Source organism: Halichoerus grypus, chromosome 2, assembly GCF_964656455.1.
Source record: "Halichoerus grypus chromosome 2, mHalGry1.hap1.1, whole genome shotgun sequence".
Classification (NCBI taxonomy): Eukaryota; Metazoa; Chordata; class Mammalia; order Carnivora; family Phocidae; genus Halichoerus; species Halichoerus grypus.
The window spans coordinates 195,349,187-195,376,746 of NC_135713.1; the positions used below are offsets into that span (position 1 = coordinate 195,349,187).

A 27,560-nucleotide genomic window follows, 5' to 3' on the forward strand; every position below is an offset into this window, starting at 1 on the left:
CCATTTCTTGTCAATATTTCAATTTAGCATTTATTAAAAATTTATTATGGGCCAGGTATTGTGCTAGGGATTGTTTAAAGATTAACTTCTGGGTGTAAAGTGGATGCGGTGGGAGATTGGACTAGAGAAGTTGGGGTGAGGTGAAATTAAAAAGGGTTTTATATGAATGGACAGTTTTTTTAAGAAAATTTATTATTGAAGTATAGTTGACACAAAGTTATATTGGTTTCAGGTATACCACATAGTGATCCAACAGTTCTGTATATTACACAGTACTCACTGTGATTAGTTACCATCGGTCACCATACAATTCTAATTACAGTATTATTGACGTTATTCCCTATGCCTTACTTTTTATCTCTGTGACTTGTTTTATAACTGGAAGTTATACAAACTGTATACAAAGTTATACAAGTTGGAAGTTTGTATGCATAGGCAATTTTTAATTAAGAAAATGACATGATGCATACAAAATGAACAGAAGTTAACAAATAGAAAAAATGAGAGATTCCTGACGAAAGTATCCCAACAAACTTGTTTTGTTTTTATATTACTCTGCTGCTGTTATCTTCAGAACAAACCACCATCTAGGAGTAGGATCTCACAATCTGAAACTGTGTTCTCTCATGCCATTTTTGTTCACCAGCCTAATAAAGTTCTGCTTAGATGCTTTATATTTTGGTATAAATATTACTAGGGGATGTTTTCTTAAGTCCACTTACTCTGTTTCTTGATACAGGAAGGAATATGCTAGTTAGTTATCAAACATTATATTCAAGGCTGCTTCTTTTGTTTCTTCAAATATAATTAGGCATCAAAAAATTCATGTTTTGGGGTGCCTGGGTGGCTCAGTTGGTTAAGCGGCTGCCATCAGCTCAGGTCATGATCTCAGGGTCCTGGGATTGAGCCCTGCATCGGGCTCCCTGCTCAGCAGGGAGTCTGCTCCTCCCTTTGCCCCTCACCCTGCTTTTGTGCTTGCTCTCACGCTCTCAAGTAAATAAATAAAATCTTTAAAAAAAAAGAGAAAAAGAAAATTCATATTTTTAATATTTATATTACTGTTTTTCCTGAGTTAGTTTACAGTTCTTTTATCTAGAACAGTACATGGTGGTATATTCATTTCAAAATTGAGGCTTTCAATTTCTTGGTTAATATTTTTAATTAGCTCTTTATCCTGTGTTTAGGAGAAAATATAGTGAAAGGAGATAAAGAATCTATTAAGAATCTGCTAGAAATATTTGATGGGTTGCTGGAGTATCTTACAGAACACATCAGTGAGACATCTCATGAGAAAAGTAAGTTTAAAAATAGAAATTTGATTTAGTTTATATTCTACATCCTGTCCCTTTTTGCCTTTTTTCTTTTTGCCTGTTTTTCTTCACAGGAATTGGAATCACTAATGCATATACCTGGTAAAGTTAATCATAAATTAAATCTCAATTCTTACCGTTCTAAGTGGTTGAGAAAAACTACCCTAGACTGTCACCATGTCCTTTGTCAACTTGGATATTGTTTATAAATTACTTTAAGGCTAATCTATAATAGCTAAATTCTGGCTAAAATTGCCTGTTGTCCTATTATTGAATGAAATTACTGACTCTATAATTTTCTCTGTCAGAAGTGCTATTTTTGTTACAAATTTGGATATTGCTAAAGCATTAGCAGGAAGAATTGGTGTGTTTTTTTGTCTTCAACCTACATTTAGGTTTTTGACAGCCTGAACATTTTTATTTTAGTCTTCAGTAGCCCAGTTTCCCAAATTGTAACAATTTATTGTGTGAAATTTTTATTTTATGGTTTTTAATGATAATTATAAAGATTAATATTGCCATATTATTTTCCAAAAGGCTTATGGTTATTTAAAATGGATCAGCAGTATATAAGAGCAATTTATAATCTTTGGCTCAATTTATCTCATTTCTAAGAATTTATCCTAAGGAAGTAATATAAAAGAAAGGTGCTTGAAGGTCTTCATTGCAATGTAATTGAAAAGAAAGAAAAAAAAACCTATGTGTCTTAACAGTTTGAGATTGGTTGAGTAAATAATGCTGTGTCATGATTGGAGTAATATATGACCCATGTAAGAATGGGTTTACTATTTTAAAGTTACCCAACAAGTTTTTAGCAGTAGTAGCAATCAACATAAATTCTAATAAGAATGAAGACAAAAATTTGGGTAGGCTTATCATTCTTCTCACACTGTTGATGGTGAGACCTGTGCTGTGATTATAACATTTGAAATTAACCTTAAACTCTTTAGTGATAGTTTTCTACCTTTTATCATCATTGTTGAAAAGATTTAAAATCACATGTAGGAAGGAAAGATTGCCACACAAGATACTTCTTATTTCAAAAACTTTGAGAGTTCTGAGTGTGGAGTATTTTAAGTGTTTAAGGTATGTTAAGTATGTACCAGCCCAAGTACTCTGGGAGGATTCAGAATTGCATGCCATGTTTACTGCTCTCAAAGAAACCTATACTCAAGTCAGGAAGACAGCCATAAATACATAGAATAGTCCCCCCACATGTGCAGTTTTACTTTCTGCAGTTTCAGTTTACTTGCAGTCAACCTCTGTCCAGAAGCAGATGATCCTCCTGACATATTGTCAGAAGGTCATAATAGCCTAATGCTGTATTGCAGTGCCTGTGTCATTCACTCACTTCATCCCGTCACATAGGTATTTTATCATCCCACATCATCACAAGAAGAGTGAATACAATAGAATAAGATATTTTGACAGAGAACACATTTCTATAACCATTGTTGTATATTGTTGTAATTGCTCTATTTTTTTATTAGCTATTGTTTATCTTAATGTGCCTAATTTAGAAGCTGAACTTTATCATAGGTATGTATGTACAGGAAAAAGGATATATATAGTGTTCAATACTATCCGTGGTTTCAGGCATTCTCTGGGGATCTTGGAACATATCCCCCATGGATAAGGGGGGACTGTTGTACAATAAAAACATTATAGGAGAATTGGGGGAGAGTGAAAGACATGTGAAACTCACCTAATTCAAGGTTACCAGTAGGTATTTTGATGCTCTGTGACTATTTAGTCATTTTAGCAGCAAGATTAAGAGGTAGAAAACTACCTTTAGATGGAGATTAATTTGAAATTTTACACTGACAGCAGCAGTTTTTACAATGCAGTGCTTGATTGTAAGTAGGGGAGGGGCGATGGTGACTTGGCCATGGATAGGGCAGTGGGGATGGAGAGAGGAGCACAGAACTGAGAGAGATTTACATGGGAGTCTGGTCATAGTGAAATGCTGAGGCAGGGGTGAGAAGGGATCTTTCAAGGGGAGGTCAGTAGAATGTGGTGAACTTAGGGCTGCTAGGAGGGAGTTGCACAGATGGGGCCTCCCTGTGTGGTAGTACCTGAGTTGGACAGTGTTTTCTAAAGTCTGATTCTCACCTTTGCAGGTCCAAGTTGATATGGCAATATTACTTAGAGCTGAGCAGATTCTTCAAAATGCCAGTTAATAATGGGAAGTAAATCTTTTTTTTTTTTTTTAAGATTTTATTTATTTATTTGAGAGAGAATGAGAGAGAGCACATGAGACGGGGGAGGGTCAGAGGGAGAAGCAGACTCCCTGCCGAGCAGGGAGCCCGATGCGGGACTCGATCCAGGGATTCCAGGATCATGACCTGAGCCGAAGGCAGTCGCTTAACCAACTGAGCCACCCAGGCGCCCAATGGGAAGTAAATCTTTATTATCATGAGTCACGTCAGGTATACAGAGCAGCATTATCATTTACTTCAACTGAAGGACAAAGGATTTGAAAGGAGACCTTGAGTCAGTGCTGCATTATGCCCCTCATTGTTTGAAGCTCTCGAAGCCTCAGTTTTCTCATCTGAAATTCTTTCATGGCTGTAGTGAAGGTCAAATAAGTAGATATGCATGAATAGTTTAGCACTGAGCCAAGCTTAGAGTAGATGCACAGTGAATGTTAACTAATGTTATTAAAATGTTGCTTCTTGAGTACAGAAATAGAAAAAAATGATGGTGGATGTTCAAACAGGGAATCTCTAGTAATGGAGATGGGAATATCCATAAATCTGGATCATAGGAGGTTCACCCACATACCTCCTAAAATCACATTGCTAGTGAGTTGCTGCCACTGGTGAAAGTGTAATCCGGAGATATGTTGGGATAGAAGAAAAGAGTGATCGTCTTAAGGAAAATTCCATCCAAGCCTTAATGTAGTCTGACTCTTAGTTAGGTTAGGGGAGTGATAGTCTTGGAGCCTGAAGCAAGCTGACACAGTCATGTTCTGAAGCCACAGCCTAGTCCTCTTACCTTAGACATCCCTTATAGACAGGATGGTGTTTATAAACAATAGAAAATGAACCTACCACCTAGCTTAAAAAATAAAACGTTGCTAATACAACTGCAGACCCTGCTTTTAAAACAACACTTTTGTTGTTTGTTACCCAAGTAATATGCTCATCACAGGTGATGATTTGGTTCTTTCTAATTTCATGTTCACAAGAGCCCAGTTTACCAGGAGAGGATGAGGGTGCCTTACTGTTCTTACCTCTACCTATCCCTGTATAAAAATAGTGTTATTAATTTGGGGGGTTTTGTTATTGTTTTTGTCTATTCTAAACAGGTGAAACTGGACAGAGTTTTAAAGAATCCCATCAAGGAGAACCTTTGGAAGAGCCAGAAAGTACTAAGGGATCCAAGTCATCATGGAAAAGGGTTTCTTTTGAGAGGTAGCATTCAATGTCTATGAATTTAATCATAGCAAGTTATGCTTTTTCTTCTACTAAGAATTGAAATGGCACACAATATACCAGAATGGCAGTAAAAAACAAACAAAAAAAAGAGTGTGAAAATTTTACTACCTTCTCATATTTTAAACCTTCTTGAGGGAGTTTTAAGAACCATGAGCTATATGTAGTACTTAATTCTCAGTATTAAGCACCTACCTTTTTTTAAATTTTTCCCTAGGTCATCAGAATAGTTTATGTTCCTTATAGAAAACTTGTAAAGTACAGAGAAATAAAAAAAACAAAACAAAACAAAAATGAACTCTACCATTCAAAACTGAATAAGTACTGTTGATGTTTTGTTACTTTAGTCTTTTTTACTGTTTCGAGGGTTTTTTGGATTTAGTTATATTGTTTATATAATTTTGTTTTTTGCATTTTAAAGCTTTACACATCAATAGTCTTCAAGTTGTTAAAATCTTTGTAATAATTTTTAATCACCATCTAACAGACCATTCATATGTGTGCTTCATAATTGGCTAAACCACTCCTCTGAAGTGGAGGTGGCTGTTCCTGTGTTTTTTATGGTTTTAAAAATGTGGTACATACTTTTACTTATTCTTTAAGCTATTCTTTAAACTCATTCAAAGAGAATGAATGTTATAAAGCTTTTAAAAGCAGTCGCTTTCCAAAAAGGTGGTGGTGGTTTATACACTCACCGGCAGTATAAAATTGCTGGGTTACTGCACTCTCATGAATCAATATTGTTAACAAATATCAGAGTTTTAAAATTTCTGTGACTTTTATGGAAAAAATATGTCATTACAGATTTGATGGTAGTTACAACTAGAGGTTGAATATGATGCTATGACTTTGTTTTAAATATCTGATTCTCCGTGTTTTTATGGAGTTTGTCATGATTTGAAAATCACAGGCTGCGCTTTCCTATTTAGGTATAGTACATTGTGGAAAACATGTCTTAAAGGAGACCACCATAAGATGAATTTCCTGACTTTATTTCTTATTATTAGATTTTTTTAAAAAGTGCAAAAGTGAAACAACACAAGACTATTCAGTGCAAAATTAATACCCTACCCAGACTCCACTCCCACACCCCTAGAATATCCAATGTGTATTGTTTTCTGTGTGGATTCTCCTGTGCATTTAATCCTTGACACTTTGAACACAGTTAGTTCCCCCATACATGTATCAGTCAAAACAGATAAGCAGCAAGAAGTGATAAGCAGCAGAAGGGAGTATGTTGCTCTTTTTCTGCACATAACAACGAGCAGTCTGAATACCCGTAGACAGGCTGTTAGGAGGAACTCTCGGGGTCCTTGGGAAGGGCCCTCTATGGTTAGGCTGGGCCCCAAGTAAGTAAGGGAACTCTTTCAGGTGCTCCTTGTCATCTGAGGCTTTGGGCCCCTCTTGGGATGGAGATGAAACAGAATCCACCGGTGAAATAATTAGACTGGGAGACACGGCACACACCTTTTCTCTAAGAAGTAATGGTAAGTTGTTAGATACCAGTTATTGTTATCATATAACTGAAAATATAAATAGTTATACTTAGGAATGTTTATAGTTGAGAAGAATAGAGCTGTAAGTCAGTATTAGAATTGAATTTCCAGGAATATACCACCATTATCCTAAATATGAACGGTTAACATGAAATCAGTCAAGTAGGAGCCACAGGCAGGCACATGGGCAAACAGGTGGATGCAGGTTTGTCATGTAATATGTGGGACTTGATACTCTGGGAAGAGACTTCTGGATGCAACTTAATAGTCTACTCACATTCAGATTACCCCCTAAGTGTAGTTTCCTAAACGGTGCTCTTTTCATGGTTTCAGCCAACGAGTCTGTATATCCAGTGGCAGTTTTTCTGCCAGGTGTCAGGCCACATTTCTCACAGTCTGCCGTTTATACACAGTAAGCCTGAATCTCTCTCAAACCCCTTCTGAGCCTCCCACCTGGCAGTCCTCCAACATCCCACTCCCTGTCCTGCCTACCTTCATTGACATGCTCTTTTCTGGCATCATACTGTTTCTTCTGCTGGGGTGCTCTTCCTTCCTTTCTATTCCTGGCAAATTTACCCTACAAAGCCCAGTCTCTCCCATGTGCCTCAGGTTCTAAGGTTCTATGTTTCTGCCGTGTGGCTCTGTCTCCTTATTTTGGTAATAGCATTCTTCACATCGCATAGTTAATTTTGAGTGTGTCTATTAGGTAAACTGAGTCTCAGGGACAGTAGCCACATGATACTCATTCAGCAAATATTTAGTGCCTTCCATGTGCCAGGCAGTCATGTTACAGTGTAAACAAAATAGACACAAATCCCTTCCCTTGTGGAGCTTACATTCTACTTGTGGAGGCAGCCAATAAATAAGACAAGTGAAATATATAGTAAAATCATTCATATTCATCTTAGTATTCCAAAACTTTGCAAAACACCAGGCCCACAATAAGTTGCGGAGTTTTTTAATGGAAGAACAGGAATGCTAGAGAGGAACTAAGTATATTAAATTGGGAATCAAGTGGCCAAACTCTTATCCAGACTCTGCTACTGGCTATGTGACTTTGGACAAGGTCCTTATCTTTCCTGAGCCTCAGTTTCTTAATGTGTTAAATCAGAGAATTCAACAAACATCTCTGAAATCCCTTTCAGCATTAATACTTTTATTCTAAAGAATAGACATTGAATTCCAAGGAATTAATGTTCAAAGAACCTAAGTCTGGAAGGTTAGACAGTAGACCAAAGACATGTACTTGCTACTAGGAGGAGCAAAGTAAGGGAATGACCAGAGTCAAGTGTAGGTAATGTTTCTAGAAGGAAGAGAGTCAGGTGGATTGACAGAAGGTGGAAGGGATGGTGATTTTAGAAATGGTGTGCTGTGGTAGCAACTGCCACATAGAAAGGTTGCATCTATAAAAAGTGAACTGTTTTCAGATTTTAACTATTCAGATTATAATGCAATTAAGACAAAAGAGAAAAGGTTGAAAGAAAAGCTAGGGTAAGGTGTTTGGTGTCATAAAGGACTATGGTATCTTCCTCTTATATTTGGATTTAACTTATAACTGTCATCATATACATTCATGGGTGTCTAATTCAGGCTTAAGTTCCTGGGCTATGAATCTTTTTTTTTTTTTAAGATTTTATTTATTTATCTGACAGAGAGAGACACAGTGAGAGAAGGAACACAAGCAGGGGGAGTGGGAGAGGGAGAAGCAGGCTTCCCACTGAGCAGGTAGCCCGAGCGGGACTTGATCCCAGGACCCTGGGATCATGACCTGAGCCGAAGGCAGACGTTTAACGACTGAACCACCCAGGCACCCGAATCTTTTTTTTAATTGAGATGTAATTGACATGTAACATTGTTAGTTTCAGATGTACAACCTAATGATTTTTTGTTTACATATATTGTGAAATAATCATCACAAAGGTCTAGTTAACATTTGTCAGTACAGGTAGTTGAAATTTTTTTTTCTTGTGATGACAACTTTTAAGTTCTATCCTCTTGTATATTGTATTCCCCTGACTTATTTAACTGGAAGTTTGTACCTTTTGACCATATTCACCCATTTTTTTTCTACCCAGGGCTGCCCCCTCCTTTTTTTTATGAACTGTTATATACATTTATCATATAGATATATAATTGAATTTTATTAATGCTTACAGTAGACAAGTTCAGAATCATTCCAGTAATTAAACAGTATATCCTTAAAACAATCTAAAATTTATGGAGAGAGATTTGAGTGTGTCACTTTCAGTCTGACAAAAGTTCCAGGTGGTAACTAAGCATGAGATTTTAGGAGAAATTTCATCAAAAATAAAGAGCATATGAGTTTCTTGGTCATCCAAGAAACTAAAGAAAAAATGGACCCAGGTAAAAGTGAATTAGCCTGCAGTCAAGCTGATGACAAATTCAGTTTGGGTAGTAGAGAAATTGTGGACCATGTTAAAGAATTTTGAACATTGTATCTCAGATACTCTTCATGTGTAATAGGAAGTTATGGAGGGAGATTCAGATATTTTAACATTTTGATGTGAAAATGGCCATATTGAATTGGATTGTGGAAAAGGAAAGCACAAAACGATGTGTGTGCTGGTTTTTAAAAGACATAAAATGAGTGTCAAAAATTTTTAAATGTACAGTGTCTTGGAATAAATTGCATGGAGTTTGGGATCTGTGCAAGGTGAATTTTTCTGTTTGTAGTGATTATGTCATTTGACCATTTGGTAACAATGAGTTTGGAGAATGCACAGGGTGCATTCTCAAAGTGAGGAATAAGTTTATGGTGAAGTCTTTCATTAAATTGAAGAAGGCATAAATAGTCATCTGGAGAGGGGGAGTCATAAATCCATTTTGTTTGTGGAGAGTTTGTGTACTGTAGATTTCTAAGGGAACAAAGTGGATATTCAGGAATATTTTAATACAGCTCTATATGTAATATTATAAAGCCGATTAAAAATATTAAGCATTCAGGGGCGCCTGGGTGGCTCAGTCGTTAGGCGTCTGCCTTTGGTTCAGGTCATGATCCCAGGGTTCTGGGATCGAGCCCCGCATCAGGTTCCCTGCTTGGCAGGAAGCCTGCTTCTCTTCTCCCTCTCCCACTCCCCCTGCTTGTGTTCCCTCTCTCGCTGTGTCTCTCTCTGTCAAATAAATAAATAAAATCTTTTTAAAAAATAAGCATTCAAAAATTAGACAAAACAATTTGACCTATAAATTTTTTTATTGTATCAGCCAAGATTCCTAGCTCAGGGATATACCCCCATAACAGCGTTCCTACAGTTCTGGCACCTCTTTGTGTATGAGTGTGTTTCAATAAAGCTATTTACAGTGGTGCCTGACTGGCTTAGTCAGTAGAGTGTGTGACTCTTGATCTCCGGTTTGTGAGTTCAAGCCTCACGTTGCATGTAGAGATTACTTAAAATCTTAAAACAACTTTTATTTACAAAAACAGTTGATGAGTCAGATTTGGACCTTGGGCTATGGTTTGCCAACCTCTGACCTAGAGAAAACCACTGTTAACATTTTGATTTCTTTCCTTACAGATACGCAAATGTGTATCTCATGTGATTTTTTAAAATGTAACCATATAGTACATATTAGTAATTTTTTTAATTGAAGTATAGTTGACACACAATATTACATTAGTTTCAGGTGTACAACATAGTGATTTGGCAACTCTATATATTTGCTAGTCTCACCACAAGTATAGCTACCATCTGTCATCATACATTATTATAATACCATTGACTATATTCTTTTACTGTACCTTTCATCCCTGTGACTTATTCATTCCATAACTGGAAGCCTATGTACCTCTCACTCCACTTTACCCATTTTACCCATTCTCCCTACTTCTTCCTGTATGGAAACCATCAGTTCTCTGTATTTGTGGATCTGTTTCTTCTTTTTTTTTTTGTTCATATGCTTTGTTTTTTAGATTCTATATGTAAGTGAAATTGTATTTGTCTTTCTCTGACTTATTTCACTTAGCATAATACTAAGTCTATCCATGTTGTAAATGGCAAGGTCTCATTCTTTTTTATGACTAAGTAATACTCGTGTGTGTGTGTGTGTGTGTGTGTGTGTACACACATGTACACCACATCTCTTTTATCCCTTCATTTATCAGTGACACTTGGGTTATTTCCGTATCTTGGCTGTTGTAAGTACTGCAATAAACAGGGATGCATATATCTTTTCAAGTTAGTGTTTTTTTCTTTGGGTAAATACACAGTATTGGAATTACTGGATCATGTGGTATTTTTATTTTTACTTTTTTGAGGAACCTTCATACTGTTTTCCATAGTGGCTATACCAATTTCCATTTCCACCAACAGTGCACAAGAATTCCTTTCTCTTCACGTGAAATCTTTGTCAACGCTTGTTATTTCTTGTCTTTTTGAGTCTAGCCATATCTCATTGTGATTTTGATTTGCATTTCCCTTGATGATTAGTGATGTTGAGCACCTTGTGTCTGTTGGCCATCTGTATGTTTTCTTTGGGAAAAACGTCTATTCAGGTCCTGTGCCCATTTTTTAATCTGGGTTTTTCTGGTGTTGAGTTATATCAGTTTTTTATATATTTTGGGTATTAATCCTCTTATCAGACATATCATTTGCAAATGTCTTCTCGTGTTCAGTAGTTTGCCTTTTCACTTTGTTGATGGTTCCTTTCACTGTGCAGAAGCTTTTTATTTTGGTGTAGTCCCAATAGTTTATTTTTGCTTTTGTTTCCCTTGCCTGAGAAGACATACCACAAAAACATTACTAAAGCTGATGTCAAAGAGATTACTTGCCTGTGTTTTCTTCTAGAAGTTTTATGGTTTCTTGTCTCACATTTAGTTGTTTAATCCATTTTGAGGTAATTTTTGTGTATGGTGTGTTGAAGTACTCCAGCTTCATTCTTTTGCATGTAGCTGTCCACTTTCCTACATCATTTATTGAAGAGACTATTTTCCCATCGTATATTCTTACCTCCTTTGTTGTAGATTAATTGACCATATAAGCATGGGTTTATTTCTGGGCTCTCTATTCTGTTCTTTTGATCTTTGTGTCTATTTTTATGGCACTTGTTTTTCTAAAGAAAAGTAATATGATGTAAATCTTTACTTTTAATTTGTATTAGTGGTTCCAGATCTTCTTCTCTGGTAGTTATTAAAAGTAATGCGTGGTAAAAAAAAAACAAAAGTAATGCATAGTTTGAGCAATCAGACCAACACAGTTCAATGATTCATGAGATTTTTATCCTCTGGGTACAAAAAATTCTGGGTACAAAAAATTCATGAGATTTTTATCCTCTGGGTACAAAACTCCTGGTTTTTAGTATAATATTCAGCAACAAAAAATTCTACCTTTAATATTTTCTTTTCTAGGTGCCGAAGGCCCTAATGAAATGCAGTCCAAAAAAGCCTCAACCATATCATATGAAGAAGTGCCGCACCCTCCCTTATCTAGTTTTTTGTCCAAGAACAGGACATCTTTTGTTGAAGACAGTGAGTAGTAAGGTGTTATTAGTGAGTTAGAGATAATAGTTAGTTCCTGGGACAATTTCTGTTGCTATTAGCCTTTTTGCTTTTGTTGCTCTATACTTTATATGATTCTCTTTGGTTTTACATGATCATATTTTAAATGTTTGCTATTAATTATGAGCTCTGATTTCTTAAAATGGTTTTTGGTCGCATGTTTTACATCCACTGTTTTATTATTTAACTTTTTCTCTTAAAGACTTAGGACAATATGAGTCTCTAATACATTAGTATATCAGTTGGTGGTCTTCAAATTATTAGGGAATAATAAAGTACAGTAATTGAAAATACAGTATTCTCATTTCTTACTGTTTTCTCTGGGATTTTATTTAGTATTACATAAAATCATTGTTAATGGCTAACGAGTTTTATAACCCATGGATGAACTGTAATTTATGTAGCTATTCTTCAAGTCATTTAGGTTTTTAGTATCTATAGGTACGTGTATATATTAAATGATGTATTTCTTAGAGTTTCATCTTAATATGTCCACTTTATTTTTGCCAACTAGTGGAAATTCCTTCTGTGGATGTGATTCCAAGTGCTAGGAAGCTAGGGGAGCCTATTCGATCAGCTATTCCTTTACATCCACCCTACCACCCTTCAGAGCCTCGAGCACCCTGTCCCATAGGAAAAGAATACTTGCGTTCAAGTCACATCTCCCCTGCCGTGAATTCTACTGGAGAGGGCACAGCATTTTCTGTGGTAAGTGGAAAAGCTTGCTTACAATTAGGTAGAAGTCTATAGATTTAAAGAGGTCTCTGCTAGAATAGTAGTAAAGGATACTCCACTAATTAGAGCATTGTACTTCTGAAATTTTACCTCTGCATATACCTACATGTTCTTACTCTAAGACAGTAGGGATGAATGTATAAAAAGGAAAATATTAAGAGCTAACATGCATTATGTGTTTATTTTGTGTCATGCACAGTTATAGCTATTTTACAGGTATTGAATAATTTACTCCTCATAACAGCTGTGGGGTAGGTATGATTTTTATTTCCCATGGGGAAGCTGATATAAAGAGATTAAATATCTAGTCTCAGGTCACAGAGCAACTGTAGAGTCAGGATTTGAACTCAGTATTCTAGTTTCAGAGCCCATATTCTATGTCCCTAGTTAAGTTAGTTAAACTTTTATAAGAAAGTATAGGGGCACCTGGGTGACTCAGTTGGTTAAGTGTCTGCCTTTGGCTCAGGTTATGATCTCAGGGTCCTGGGATCGAGCCCCACGTTGGCTCCCTGCTCAATGGAGAGTCTGCTGCTCCCTTTCTCTCTCCCTCTGCCTCTCCCCCTGCTTGTGCACGCACTCTCTCTCTCTCTCTCAAATAAATAAATAAAATCTTTAAAAAAAAGGGGGGGGTGATGCTTGGGTCAGTTAAGTGTCTGCCTTTGGCTCAGGTCATGTTCCCAGGGTCCTGGGATCGAGTCCTTTGTCAGGCTCCTTGCTCAGTGGGGAGCCTGCTTCTCCCTCTGCCTACCGCTCCCCCTGCTTGTGCACATGCACTCACTCTGACAAATAAATAAAATCTTAAAAAAAAAAAAGTATGGGGCGCCTGGGTGGCTCAGTCGTTAAGCGTCTGCCTTTAGCTCAGGTCATGATCCCGGGGTCCTGGGATCGAGCCCCACATCGGGCTCCCTGCTCGGCAGGAAGCCTGCTTTTCCCTCTCCCACTCCCCCTGCTTGTGTTCCCTCTCTCGCTGTCTCTCTCTCTGTCAAACAAATAAATAAAATCTTTAAAAAAAAAAAAAGTATGAGGAACAGTCTTTCATTCATATTCCTATTATACAGTGTGAACTGCTATTAATACCATGGTCTGTTTGCTTCCACTCTGAAAATTCCCTTTTTAGAAAGTTATCCTGTCCCTATCCTCCTAGAAATGAACAGCTAGGGATATGCAAAAGGTGAATTTGTAAACAATGATACATTCTCATTATTAAAAATTCAAACAGTGCACAAAAAGTGCAAAGATGAAATAAGCATCATTAGCATTAGGTGGCCATCATTCTTCTAAACATTCTGTGCATCTGTTCACATAGGAGGGTGGATAGATATATAAAAGGGATCATAGGATACTGGTTACATATGGGGGAGTTTTAGGGGAGGATGGTAGAAGAGCTTCTGAGTTGCTGGTAATACTCTATTTCCTAACCTGAGTGGCATGTAAGTGAGAATACTCATTTTGAAATAATTCTTCAGCAGGACACTTAAACTTCAATAAAAAGTTCTTAAAAATTTGTATTATAGTTGTTATTTACTAAGAAGTGTTTAATTTTACTTTGGTAGAAGAAAAAGGTGAGATTAAGAGATTCTTAAACATCAAATGTTTTTGTTTTTTCATAAGATTTCCTCTGAGATTAAGAAATAAATTATTAAATGAGGTGCCTTGGTGGCTCAGTCTGCCTTCAGTTCAGGTCATCATCTTGGGGTCCTGGGATCAAGCCCCACATTGGGCTCGGCACTCAGCAGGGAGGCTGGGGATTTCTCTTCCTCTCCTTGTGTCCCCTCCCCCCCCCCGCGCACTTGCGCCTGCTCTCTCTCTCTCTCTCAAATAAATCTTTAAAAAATAGTTAAAAACGTTGAGTTTATATTCATATTTTAGAAGATTTTATCTTTATTACGGTTTTGGACAGTTTCTGTTGACTTCTTTAATACTAAAGAGAATGATTTTAATACCACTTGTGATTTGATCATTTTTTCATTGTCCAGGTGTAGCCATAACCCCTAAATTTTCATACTTGAGAACATCTCACCTGCCTTTGTATTTGAATGGCATCCTGACCCACAGTTTTTATCTGAGTACAAGTTTATAGACATTGCCCTTCCATTGCTTTGGTATTGAGGATCAAGAGAGTATTTTGACAATTTTATTTTTTTTTTGAGAGATAGCGAGCATGAGCAGGGTGTGGAGGGGGAGGGGCGAAGGAAGAGGAAGAGAGAGCATCTTAAGCAGGCTCCACTCCCAGCATGGAGCCTGAAGCGGGGCTCAATCTCATGACCCTGAGATTATGACCTGAGCTGAAATCAAGAGTCAGACGCTTACGCAACTGAGCCACCCAGGCGCCCTGACAAATGTGTTTTTTAAAAAGTAAAACAGCGGTGCCTGGCTGGCTCAGTTGGAAGAGCATGCAACTCTTGATCTCAGGGTCGTAAGTTTGAGCCCTGCATCAGGCTCAAATGTTGGGTGTAGAGATTGCTTAAATAAATGAAAAAACTTAAAAAAAAAAAAAAAAAAAGGTAAAACATGGAGAATAAAGGGACTGAGCTTTGTGCCACAGGTCCTCCCTTATCCTCCCACCCAAAATGTGCCATCTTTTGTAGCTTTTTCAAATCAACTCTCTTTTGTTTTTAATAGGAATCAGATAATAAAGTTCCCTTAACTTCTGAGTTGCCTAAAGATAGCAAACAGGAAATGTGTTCAGCTCAGATCCAAGGCCCTAGGACAAGGAAGTTTCCCAAAGGAAAAAGGTAACATTTATTGCAGTCTGTTTTCAGTCTGTTTGCAAAGGGATTTGAAGAAAGGGGTATACTCTCCAGATTTAGTTGTGAAGACCAGTATGAAATATTTGTTAAAGCATGCATTACCACACACTTGGCTACTTAAATGTCACATGGTCATTTTATTACAGATATGAAAGCAGACCTGCAGTCTCATCCTGGGATTCAGCCGTCTCCCAGAGGCCAAGAAAGAGGTTAACAGAACAAGAATTACATTCAGTTTCCAAGAAACTCTCTCAACGGCTCTCTGAACTAGATTGGGTAAGTCTTGTTTTTTTATCTATATTGAGATTGCCATAGTTGGTGAGTATTTAAGTGATCTTCTAATTGAAGATGAAAGCTAAGCTAAGGTACTAAAATTAGTTGTGTCTTAGTTTTTGTGAAAATGTTCCATAAATCAGGCAGGTAGGACACAGGATGAGAAGTCATCTCTTACGTAGCCTTTCATGATATAACCAAATTTGGTACAGATTTATCCTGATTTTTATTGAATTCTGATGAAAACTAATCATTTTAAGTGATTACATTAAAATCTTTTAGATACACCTAAGACAGATTTGGTATAAAATTAGATCTCTTGATTCTCATAAAATCCAGTATTACAGTTTGGGGGTATCATTGAATACATGTATTAAATCCTTATGTGATTTACTCTAAAGTTTATTGAAACTGAATAGTCCATAGTCCATAGCACTGATATACACCCTTCAGAAACTAAATATGCATAAGCATCTGAAAATTATTCGTGCCTAATTATGAGAAGAAGCTTTTTAAAGATTCTGTCTACTTTTTCCAACTTGCATTCTGTTGAAATCAATAAAAGTGTTGAAAAGTATTTTCTCAGTAGATGTTAAAAAGTGCCCTGGGTGATCGAATTAAAGAAAAGACTGACTATGAAGAAGACGGTATTGGAAACGAAGAGATGGAGAGTAGGAAGGATGAAACACTATCTCAGCACAGTGACAGCATCATGGAGTATGGGCCGAAGAATCGAAGGCCAGGTACTTATCCCAGAGAAGCCAGGATAAGGATGTCCCAGGGATCCATTTAGGGACTTCCATTTGTTTATGACTGGCTTTCTCATTTTAAGTATTTCAGAAATATATAAAAGGAGCAAAAATAATAATACTTACATCTTCACCATCTAAAAGCAGATGTGCTAATAATTATATATGCTTTATACCTTTTGCAATTAAAAATAAGAGTTGAAATCCCCTCTGTACTCCCCACAGTCCATTTTCCCCTTCCTTCAAAGAAACAACGCTCTCAAAGTTCGTATCTTCTTATCCCTGTTTTTATTTTTTATTGATATTTTTTATTTTATTGAGATTCAATTGACATATAACATTGTATTCACTGAAGGTGTACAGTATGATTTATTTATATATTGATTGATACTGATATAAATGATTACCACAGTAAGTTTAGTTTACATTTATCACTTCACATAGTTACAAATTTTTTCTTAAAACCTTTAAGATGGGATTTTTTGCAACTTTCAAATATGCAATATAGTATTGTTAACTATAGCCACCATGCTGGACATTATATCCCCAGAACTTATTTATCTTATAATTGGAAGTTTGTACCTTTTGACCACCTTCACACTTCTGGCAACCACCAATCTATTCTCTGTATCTATGACTTTGGTTTTTTTAGATTCCACATATATATGAGGTCATACATTATTTATCTTTCTCTGACTTATTTCACTTAGCATAATGCCTTCAAGGCCCATGCATGTTGTCACAGATGGCAGGATTTCCTTTTTTTCTATGGCTGAATAATAATTCTTTTATGTATTTTTTTTCTTTATCCATTTATCTGTAAGTGGGCACTTAGGCTGTTTCTGTATATTGGCTATTGTAAATAATGCTGCAGTGAACATGGGGGTGCATGTATCTTTTTGAGGTAGTGATTTCTTTTCACTGCTGGGTACCCAGAAGTAGTATCACTGGGTCATTTGGTATTTTTAATATTTTGAGTAATCTCTATACTGTATTACATAGTGGCTGCACCTAACAGTGCACAAGGGTTCCCTTTTCTCTTCATTCTCTCCAACACTTGATATCTTTTGTCTTTTTGATAATTGCCATTATTCTAAACCTGTAAGATGACATCTCATTGTGATTTTGATTTGCATTTCCATGACATTTAGTGATGTTGAGCCCCTTTTCGTATACCTTTTGGCCCTTTGTAGGTCATCTTCAGAAAACTATCAGTTTCTCTGCCCATTTTTTAATTGGATAGTTTTTTGGGGTTTTTTTTTTGGTATTGAGTTGTATGAGTTCTTTATATATTTTGGATATTAACTCTGTATCAGATACCTGATTTGCAGATATCTTCTCCTGTTCGGTGGGTTGCCTTTTCATTTTGTTGATAGTTTCCTTTGCAGTGCAGAAGCTTGATAGAGTCCCATTTGTTGATTTTTACTTTTGTTGTCTTTGCTTTTGGTATCAAATCCAAAAAAGTCATTGCCAAGACCAATGTCAAGGAGCTTACCCGCTGTTTTCTTACCCACTGTTTTCTTCTAGAAGTTTGTGGTTTCAGGTCTTACATTCAGATCTTTAATTCGTTTTGGTTGATTTTTGCATATGGTGTAAGATAAGTTACAGTTTCATTCTGTTGCATGTGGCTGTCCAGTTTTCCCAGCACCATTTATTAGACTCTCTTTGCCCCATTGTATATTCTTGGCTCACTTGTAAATTAATTGACCATATATGTGTGGGTTTATTTCTGGGCTCTGTATTCTGTTCCGTTGATCTGTGTGTCTTTTATGCCAGTACCATATTGTTTTGACACTATAGCTTTGTAATATGGATTGAAATCGGGAAGTGTGATGCCTGCAGCTTTGTTCTTTTTCAGGATCGCTTTGGTTATTTGGGGTGTTTTGTGGTCCCATACAAATTTTGTGATTATTCTATTTCTGTGAAAATACCATTGGAATTTTGATAGGGATTACATTGAGTCTACATGAATTTGAGTAGTATGGGCATTTTAACAGTATTCTTTAAATTCTTGAGCATGGAATATCTTCTCATTTATTTGTGTCTTCTTTCATCAATGTCTTACAGCTTTCAGTATATAGGTCTTTTATTTCCTTGGTTAAATTTATTTGTAGGTATTTTATTCTTTTTTAAATTATTCAAGTATAGTTAACATATAGTGTTAATTACTTTAAGGTGTACAATATAATGATTCAATAATTAATAATGTTATACATTTCTCAGTGCTTATCAAGATAAGCGTACTCTTAATCTCCTTTATCTGTTTTACCGATCCTCCACCCACCTCCCCTCTGGCAACCACCAGGTCTCTGTATTTAAGAGTCTGTGTTTTTGTCTGTCTTTTTTCTTTGTTTATAAATTCCACAGATGGGTGAAATCATATGGTATTTATCTTTCTCTGATTTATTTAACTGAGCATTCTACTCTGCGTAAGCCATGTTGTTGCAAATCACAAGATTTCATTCTTTTTTATGGCTGAGTATCTTTTTAAAGCAATTGTAAATGGGATTGTTTTCTTAATTTCTCTTAACATATAGTTCTTAGCATATAAAAAGCAACTGATTTTTGTATATTGATTTTATATCCTGCGACTTTACTGAATTCGTTTATTCTAACAGTTTTTTGGTGGGGTCTCTACAGTTTTCTATAACTACTATGATGTCATCTGCAAATACAAAGTTTTATTTTTTCCTTTTCAATTTCAATGCCTTTTTTTTTTTTAAGATTTTATTTTTAAGTAATCTCTACACCCAACATGGGGTTCAAACTCACAACCCTGAGATCAAGAGTCACATGCTGCACAACTGAGCCTGCCAGGCACCCTTGAATGCCTTTCATTTCTTTTTCTTATCTAATTGCTCTGGCTAGGACGTCCACTACTATGTTGGATAAAAGTAGTAAGAGTAGGCATCCTTGTCATGTTCCTGAAATTAGAAGAAACACTTTCAGCTTTTCACCATTAAGCATAATGTTAGCTGTGGGCTTATCAAATATGGCCTTTATTATATGTTAAGGTACATTCTCTTTATACCCAGTTTGTTGAGAGTTTTTATCCTGAATAGATGTTGAATTTTGTTAAATGCTTTCTCTGCATCTGTTGAGATGATATTTTTATCTTTCATTTTGTTAATGTGGCGAGTCACATTGATTTGTGGATGTTGAGCCATCTTTGCATTGGAATAAATTCCACTTCATTATGGTGTGTGATCCTTCCACTATACAGTTGAATTCAGGGGAGCTTTGGTGGCTCAGTCAGTTAAGTGTCCAACTCTTGGTTTTGGCTCAGATCGTGAGATCAAGCCTGGCATTGGGCTTCACACTCAGCAGAGAGTCTGCTTCTCTCCCTCTGCCCTTCACTCTGCTCACGCACATACACACCAGTTACAACATTAGACTTTTCTGAATTTAACTATATATTTACCTTTACCAGTGAGATTTGTACTTTCATATGCTTTCCTATTACTAAACTGCAACCTTTTATTTAAAGAAGCATCCTAAAAATTTCTTGTAAAGCTGTTCTAGTGTTAATGAACTGCTTCAGCTTTTGCTTGTGTGGAAAACTATTTCTCCGGTTCCAAAGGACAGTTTTGCTGAGTAAAATAGTTTTTCTTGGCAGTTTTTCTCTTTCAGCACTTTGAATATATTGTGCTATTCCCTTCGGGCCTGAAAAGGTTCACCTGAAAAATCTAAGGATAGTGGTATGGGGGTTCCCTTGTACATAACAAGTTGTTTTTCTCTTGTTGCTTTAAAGATTCTCTCAAATTTGACAATTTATGTATAATGTGTGTTAGTGTGGGGTCTTTGGATTCATCTTATTTGAAAGTTTCTGGGCTTCTTGGATCTGGATGTCTGTTTCCTTTACCCAGGTTAGGGGAGTTTCCAGCCATTATTTCTTTGAATTGGCTTTCTGGCCTTTTTCTCTCTCTTCTCCTACTGGGACCCCTATAGTGTGAATATTGGTCCACTTGCAGGTGTCCCACAAATCCCTTAAGCTATCTTCATTCTTTTTTATTCATTTTTCTTTTTGCTCCTCTGTTTGGGTAAGTTCCACGGTTCTTTGAGTTTGTTAATCCTTTTTTCTGCTTCATCTAGTCTGCTGTTGATCCCCTGTATTGAATTTTTCAATTTAGTTATATTTTTTAATTATGTGACTTCTGTTTGGTACTTTCTTGTATTTTCTTTTTGTTGAGATTCTCACTTTGTGCATTGTTCTCCTGACCTTGGGGAGCATCTTTATGACCACCATTTTTAAGTCTTCCTCAAAGTCCTTATCTCTGTTTCATTAAGGTCTGTTTATCTCATTCTTTTGTTAAGAACATATTCTTTTTTGGGGCGCCTGGGTGGCTCAGTCGTTAAGCGTCTGCCTTCGGCTCAGGTCGTGATCCCAGGGTCCTGGGATCAAGCCCTGCATCGGGCTCCCTGCTCGGCAGGGAGTCTGCTTCTCCCTCTCCCACTCTCCCTGCTTGTGTTCCCACTCTTGCTGTGTCTCTGTCAAGTAAATAAATAAAAAATCTTAAAAAAAAAAAGAACATATTCTTTTTCATTTTCCTGTCTCTATTGGTCTCTGTGCACTAAGTAAACAGCCACCTCTCCCAGTCTTGAAGGAGTAGTGCCTGTCCCTATCTCTTGGGTGTCTCAAACCCTTGTGATTGTCCAAACTGCCTTCTGTGTTCTTAATGGCTCGCAATAGATAGAGGGTGTGCCAAGGCCCATTTCAATGTAGGGTTTTTTCTCATTCACCTAGGTGTAGGAGTCATTCAGCTAGTTTCTGGATTCCCTTCTGAGGGAATTATTCCATATGTAGCCGTAGATTCAGTGCATCCATGGGAGGAGGTGCATTCAGGAGCCTCTATATTGCCATCTTTTTTTTTTTTTTTTTTTTTTTTTTAAAGATTTTATTTATTTATTTGAGAGAGAGAATGAGAGACAGAGAGCATGAGAGGGAGGAGGGTCAGAGGGAGAAGCAGACTCCCTGTCGAGCAGGGAGCCCGATGCGGGACTCGATCCCGGGACTCCAGGATCATGACCTGAGCCGAAGGCAGTCGCTTAACCAACTGAGCCACCCAGGCGCCCCTCTATATTGCCATCTTAAACTGGAACCTTCTCATTCCTGTTTTTATACTGGTAACAGCTCATATTTACTTATAAAGGCTGCTATTTTATGTTTTTAAACTAAGATACTGTATTATTCTGCAACTTTTTTCTGTTAATGTTGTTTTGGAAATCTTTGTTGATTACAGATCCAGCATTCATTTTTATTAAGTTCATAGAATAATACTCAATTTGTATGAATATATATATCACCATTTCCTCTATTGCAGGACATACAGATTGCAAAAGCGTAGTTATGAAAAGTAGAAACAATGTACAACCTGTAACATGTGCAGAAATTTCTCTAGAATCTTCGGCCACCTGGCTGGCTTAGGCATAGACCATGGGACTCTTCATCTCAGGGTTGTAGGTTGTGCGTTTGAGCCCCATGTAGGGAGTAGAGTTTACTTTAAAAAAAAAAAAAAAAAAAAAGTTTCCGTAGGCTCTACATCTAGTAGAACAGCTATTTACTCCAAAAATCTTTTTTTTCTCTTGTTTCATCTTTCTCCCCTTAAACTTTCCCAAGTAATTGCTAGGTAAGCCTCACCTAGTAACCTACATGTTTCCCTTCTAAACACATACACATCATATCCCATTTTGAAAACTCACTGTAAGTTAAAATGTTATTTTCATTGGATCTTTAATGAAAAGAATACATTATGGACATAAGATGTCATAAAGACATCATTTAAAATCAGTTGTGCAGGGGCGCCTGGGTGGCTCAGTTGGTTAAGCAACTGCCTTCGGCTCAGGTCATGATCCTGGAGTCCCGGGATCGAGTCCCGCATTGGGCTCTCTGCTCGGCAGGGAGTCTGCTTCTCCCTCTGACCCTCCTCCCTCTCATGCTCTCTGTCTCTCATTCTCTCTCTCTCAAATAAATAAATAAAATCTTTAAAAATAAATAAATAAATAAATAAATAAATAAAATCAGTTGTGCAAGTCAGGTTTTTTTTGTTTTTTTTTTTTAAAGATTTTATTTGACAGAGAGAGACACAGCGAGAGAGGGAACACAAGCAGAGGGAGAGGGAGAAGCAGGCTTTCCGCAGAGCAGGGAGCCCGATGCGGGGCTCGATCCCATGACTCTGGGATCATGACCTGAGCTGAAGGCAGACGCCTAACGACTGAGCCACCCAGGCGCCCCTGCAAGTCAGTTTTTCTTAATATCTTTTTTTTTTTTTAAGATTTATATATTTATTTTGGAGAACAAGCAAGCAAGTGAGGGGAAGGGCAGAGGGAGAGGGAGAGAGAGAATCTCAAGCAGACTCCCCACTGAGCATGGAGCACGACACCAGCCGATCTTAGGACCCTGAGATCCTGACCTGAGCCAAAACCAAGAGTTGGATGTCCAACTGACTGAACCACCCAGACGCCCCAATCTTACTTTTTTCTTTTTTAATTAAGTATCTTGGTGCCCAACATGGGGCTCAAACTCATGACACCGAGGTCAGGAGTTGCATGCTCCACTGACTGAGCCAGCCAGGCGCCCCCTTAATATCTTATATTTGAAAGATTTGAATTAAGAGAGTGAGAAAAATAAAAGCTTCGGGAAATTTGAATTCTCTGAGAAGGTTTTAAAGATATCAAACTAATTTCCTTAACCTTAGAACTACTCACTTTTCTGAAAAAGGCATGGAGTCCACCTCTACACAGCTAGCAGATGCCCAAGTACAACTAAAAACAGTAGAACATAAAAACGTTTATGAAGTGACTTGTTAGATCTCTTAGGCAGTGTGGAATTAGGGCTAACTTAACTACATAAGGAAAAATTGGGACTACTTAGAAAATGCTAAATTATGTTAACTTTTTCTTCTAAGCATGCTGCTTTATAAGGGTAAGATGTATACATACTTATATCCTACCTCCTCAGGACCTAGGTAGGTATAAAAGGATAGCAGACATACAGCTTGGATAGTTTAACATTTTCTTTCTCCACCACCACTTCCTTCCACTTAATTCACATGTTGATCCATTTTCAATCCAAAGTTGAATATAGAACCTAAGTACTTTTTTGGGACTGTATACATTTGTGTATTGGTCTGACTAAACATACAAATAAATACAAATTAGTTAGGGGCGCCTGGGTGGCTCAGTCGATTAAGTGTCTGCCTTCAGCTCAGGTCATGATCCCAGGGTCCTGGGATTGAGTCCCACGTCTGGCTCCCTGCTCCTCTGCCCCTCTCCCCACTTGGGCATGTGCTCTCTCAAATAAAATTTTTTTTAAAAAAACAAATTAGTTATAGGAGAGAGTACATTTAGCGCGTTCACATTCTTTTTGGATTTGGTAAAAATCAACTATTTGATTTCCAACTTAACATTTCTGGATGTACAGGAACTAATGGTACATGTCCTATTGTAGGACTTTCCACGCGTAGAAGGCCGCCCTGCAGATCTCATTCACTCTCTCCATCTCCACTTAACAAAAACACACAGTGCCATAAGGAGAGAAGAAGGCAGCGAAAGCCAAAAGAAACAGATATTCGGCAATTCCAAGCAAAGGTACATCCCATCTTTGGCTAAGATTGGGTAGCAGGCAATACCGTTTACCCTCAGCCAAATACTACAGTGAACGTACTGTTGATTAAAGGCTTAAAATGCATTTAATATTCTTGAACTGAGTGGATGGTAGGAGATTATGTGACATAGCTTTTTGTCCCCCCCACCTTTATGGAACATAAAACTTATACTTGTGATACTCTAAGAAAACTAACCTTGTCAGATATAACCCAGTACTCCAGTGGATTCAAAAAGAGTAGATCAGTGTGGGTTGATATTTTCAGAGAGTGTTTCAGAAAGGATGAGAATTGGAGGTGGATTAAAAGAGATAGACTAGTTGAGTTACAGGTAGGATTAAAGTGCCCAAGACAGGAATGAGAGGAAGTGGTTAAGATTCAACATGGAGAATTACGATTACCAAGGAAGGCTTTCTGCTGTGGAATAGGGATTTTGAAATGCAGCATAAATTTAGAACACGTACATTGTTTGCTATAGCATATTTTATGATTGTGAAAAACTGAAATTAATTTAGATGTCTTATAATAACATGTAACTTCTACTCAAGGGACTGTCAAAATAATTACAAAACCGGAGAACAAAAAAATGCATTTTTGGGGGGACATAAAATTTTATGTCCCAATTACATGTCTGTTAAATAATGTATATTTATGATAGCGGGGGCCTGAAAGGAACTTAAAAAAAAAAAAAATGGAATGGCAGAATCTTAGGTTAATTTTTTTCCCTACATTTTCATTTTGTATGTTTTTAGTAACTGTAATGTCATATGGCTTTTTCTGCTCTAGGCAATAACCGAAGCATTTGAAAGGGAACTAAGAAGAAATAAAGTTCAAGAGAATATTGGATCTCTAGGAATAAATGAGGAGGAGGAGGAAACAGTGGGTAAAAGTCTCTGCTGTAATAAATGCAACTTGATCAGATCAGTGGAAAATACAGAGATGATCTTTTTTTTATTTAAAAAAACTTTTTTAAAGATTTGTCAGAGAGAGAGCGAGCAAGCACAAGTGGGAGAGTGGCAGAGGGAGAGGGAGAAGCAGACTCCCCACCAAGCAAGGAGCCCCATGTGGGACTCGATCCTGGGATCATGACCCAAGCTGAAGGCAGACGCTTGGTGACAAAGGATACCAGCACTTTTCCTTCCTGTCCAGAACTTCCATCAGTTACGGGGTTCTGTTCACCAGGGGTTTAAAAGATAGTTGAGGCTGACAGGTTAAAGGGGAGTGAGGAGATCCCCCTTGTTCTGTGTCTGGGTGAAAGAATCCCAAAGCAGACATGTCCATTGCCTTTTCAAAAGGATGGTTACAGAAACTAAGTGAAAACAGGAAAAATGCTTGTGCTGGAATGTTCATGAACAAAACAGGATATAAAATACAGTATGGCTACAATAAACATTATTTAAGAACTTTTTTAATCTACATGGAAAAAGTTGTCAAAGAAGCCAGTACATCAAAACATTATTAGTGGTTGTGTTTAGGGTGTGGGACTATGGTGACTCTGAAACTCAAAAAAGATTCAGTGCTTTTTCAGATTCCAAGGGGTGCCAGAAGCCAAAAGATGCTTTTAACTTAGATAAACACTAAGCAGATTTTAGAAATTGGAAGTAAGGTGTTTGGTAGGGGATTAGTTAGCTATTTTTGTCAATGTATAATATTTAAGATAATATATGAGAGAGTTATTGGACTTTTATTTCTATTCTGTTTTATGTCTGCTTCTAAGGAAAAAATATACAGAGAAGCTGTTCATAAAGGAACTCCAAAACGTAGTCAGCCCTGGAAGACTTACTCTAGAAAAACCACAACTCCAAGTCCAAGAGGTGGCTTGCCAAAGCCAAATAAAGCAGTTCCAAGTAAGAACCACAAAATTGTACTTTATGGAAAACTGGCATCCTTTGAAAGTGTGTGCTACATTCCACGGACACAGCACTGAAAACTTAACATCCCCCAGTTAGCTGGAGAAAGTTCCTCTTTTATCACTGCCATATGCTAGATTTCTATAAAGAGAGCTAAAACTCATAAATAAGGCATTTATTTAAAACTCTTAATACCTTCGGGAGGCCTACATATCGGTAGCGGCGGCACCGATAGGCAGCCCTGCCTGCTACTCCGGCTGTAGCCTCCCCCTGCTCACGCACGCCGGTGCCTTTTCTTTGTTTCTGGGAAGTTGGTAGAACCCGCGGGATGCTCCAAAGCAAGCAGATGTCCCGTCCAGCTCCTGTTATATTGACAGTTGGTGCCAGTGAGTGTTAGAGTCCTGTTACAAGGAAAACAAGGTCATGTGAAATGCCCGGGTTCCATTTCAAACACTGCTGGCCTTCTAACGACATCCCATCAGACAGAGACTTTGCCTCTCAGTAGAGCCGAGAAGTGTTTGACCACACGCACAGCGTCCACCTCAGTCCGTGAGTCAGCTGAGCAGTTAGGATGGACTTCTGCATCAGTCAGAACTGTTGAGCTTATTCTTATCCTTCCTGGTAGTTGGTGTACTAGGATCAAAGAAGGAGTACGAAAGTTATCGACATACTTTTAGATTTATTCTTTTCAGGATCAGAACTGCATCACTTAGATAAGCTTTGCTCCACCAGGAAGGTAGAATGAGAGTTCTTATTAAAAGCTATCAGCAAATCTCTCAGATTGAGGGATTTTATGGTGGTTTTGTTTTACCTTGCAGTGAAAGTAAATGAACACAGTCTCCTGCCCCTCATGCTGGAGCAGTTTCCATTTCTCTATGTTTCTGGCCAAACACTAAGCAAAATGTGGAAACAGCAAATTACACAGGTTGAACAGCTCAAAAAAGATGCATATAAAGAAAATCGATCAAAGAAGAAACTCCAGGATGAAGTAAGTTAACTGTCAATTACAAGCTTAGAAATATAAAGCAGAAAAGGGAAGAGCTTATCCTTCAGAATTTAGTGAATAGCATTATTAACCTCCTTCCTTTCTGTCCCTCTTAAAGATAGAAGAAGCCTTAAAAAGGCATGACCTCCTTACTGCACTTGTCAAGAAAGAATATGAACATAGCAAGAGACTGGTATGTTAAGAGCAAGTTGAGTCTTATAATTACGAGTTTGTAAGTTATATTATTTATACAACTGGGTAATAGGCCCACAGACTTCTACCTTTGACACTTGTCTATGGAAGCATCTAAGGCTGTAACCAAAACTGATGAGGGGCAAAGGTGCTGAGTACTTCATATATACAGTTTCATTTGGTCTTTATAGTAACATAATGGAGATGTTTTCTCTGAGATGCTAATTTATGCTTGGTCCCAACTGTACTCAGCAAGGGGCAAGGTTGAGATTTTAATTCAGGTCTGTTTCTGCCTCCACAGCAACTTCGAGGTACCAGGTGGTTGTAAGCTACTGCTTTTTGTCCTCTCTGATCTAAGGTCTTAAGTAGAGAACTGAGCTAGTTTACCACCCTCCCAACCTTCTAATAAGGTTGAAAATTGTACATAGCACAACTTCTGTTGAGTATAATGGAGAGGACAGAGGTCAAAGACAGTATGTCGGAAGAAGGAGTTTTAAAACTCCTGGTTGAGATAAGCAGTGAGAAGTATATTCCTAAACAATTTAAGAGAAAGAAGGGGAAGCCAGCTGAAAATCTATGTGTGGTACTTTGGGGGAAAAGAAAACTAGTATCAGTCTGGACACCTTGTTGAGGGCGTTATGTACATGACCTCATTTCATCCTCACTGCTT

General features: G+C 37.4%; 2 protein-coding genes across 2 annotated transcripts in view; one reads left to right on the forward strand and one right to left on the reverse strand.

Moving 5' to 3' along the window:
* Positions 1-27,560, forward strand: part of CEP95 (centrosomal protein 95) — a 36,828-nt gene that overhangs the window by 5,736 nt on the left and 3,532 nt on the right. Inside the window, exons 4-16 of the mRNA XM_036116263.2 lie at positions 1,185-1,295; positions 4,621-4,726; positions 6,119-6,234; positions 11,606-11,725; positions 12,270-12,463; positions 15,113-15,225; positions 15,387-15,516; positions 16,103-16,256; positions 23,710-23,849; positions 24,650-24,742; positions 25,581-25,710; positions 26,532-26,701; positions 26,817-26,891. Coding sequence (XP_035972156.1) covers positions 1,185-1,295; positions 4,621-4,726; positions 6,119-6,234; positions 11,606-11,725; positions 12,270-12,463; positions 15,113-15,225; positions 15,387-15,516; positions 16,103-16,256; positions 23,710-23,849; positions 24,650-24,742; positions 25,581-25,710; positions 26,532-26,701; positions 26,817-26,891 — 1,652 coding nt within the window. The remainder of the gene's footprint in view (positions 1-1,184; positions 1,296-4,620; positions 4,727-6,118; positions 6,235-11,605; positions 11,726-12,269; positions 12,464-15,112; positions 15,226-15,386; positions 15,517-16,102; positions 16,257-23,709; positions 23,850-24,649; positions 24,743-25,580; positions 25,711-26,531; positions 26,702-26,816; positions 26,892-27,560) is intronic.
* The window catches only part of SMURF2 (SMAD specific E3 ubiquitin protein ligase 2), a 123,910-nt gene continuing 121,138 nt past the window's right edge, over positions 24,789-27,560 (reverse strand). The window contains exon 17 of the mRNA XM_078065934.1: positions 24,789-26,346. Within this exon, the coding sequence (XP_077922060.1) occupies positions 26,323-26,346 (24 nt within the window). The 3' untranslated portion in view covers positions 24,789-26,322. The remainder of the gene's footprint in view (positions 26,347-27,560) is intronic.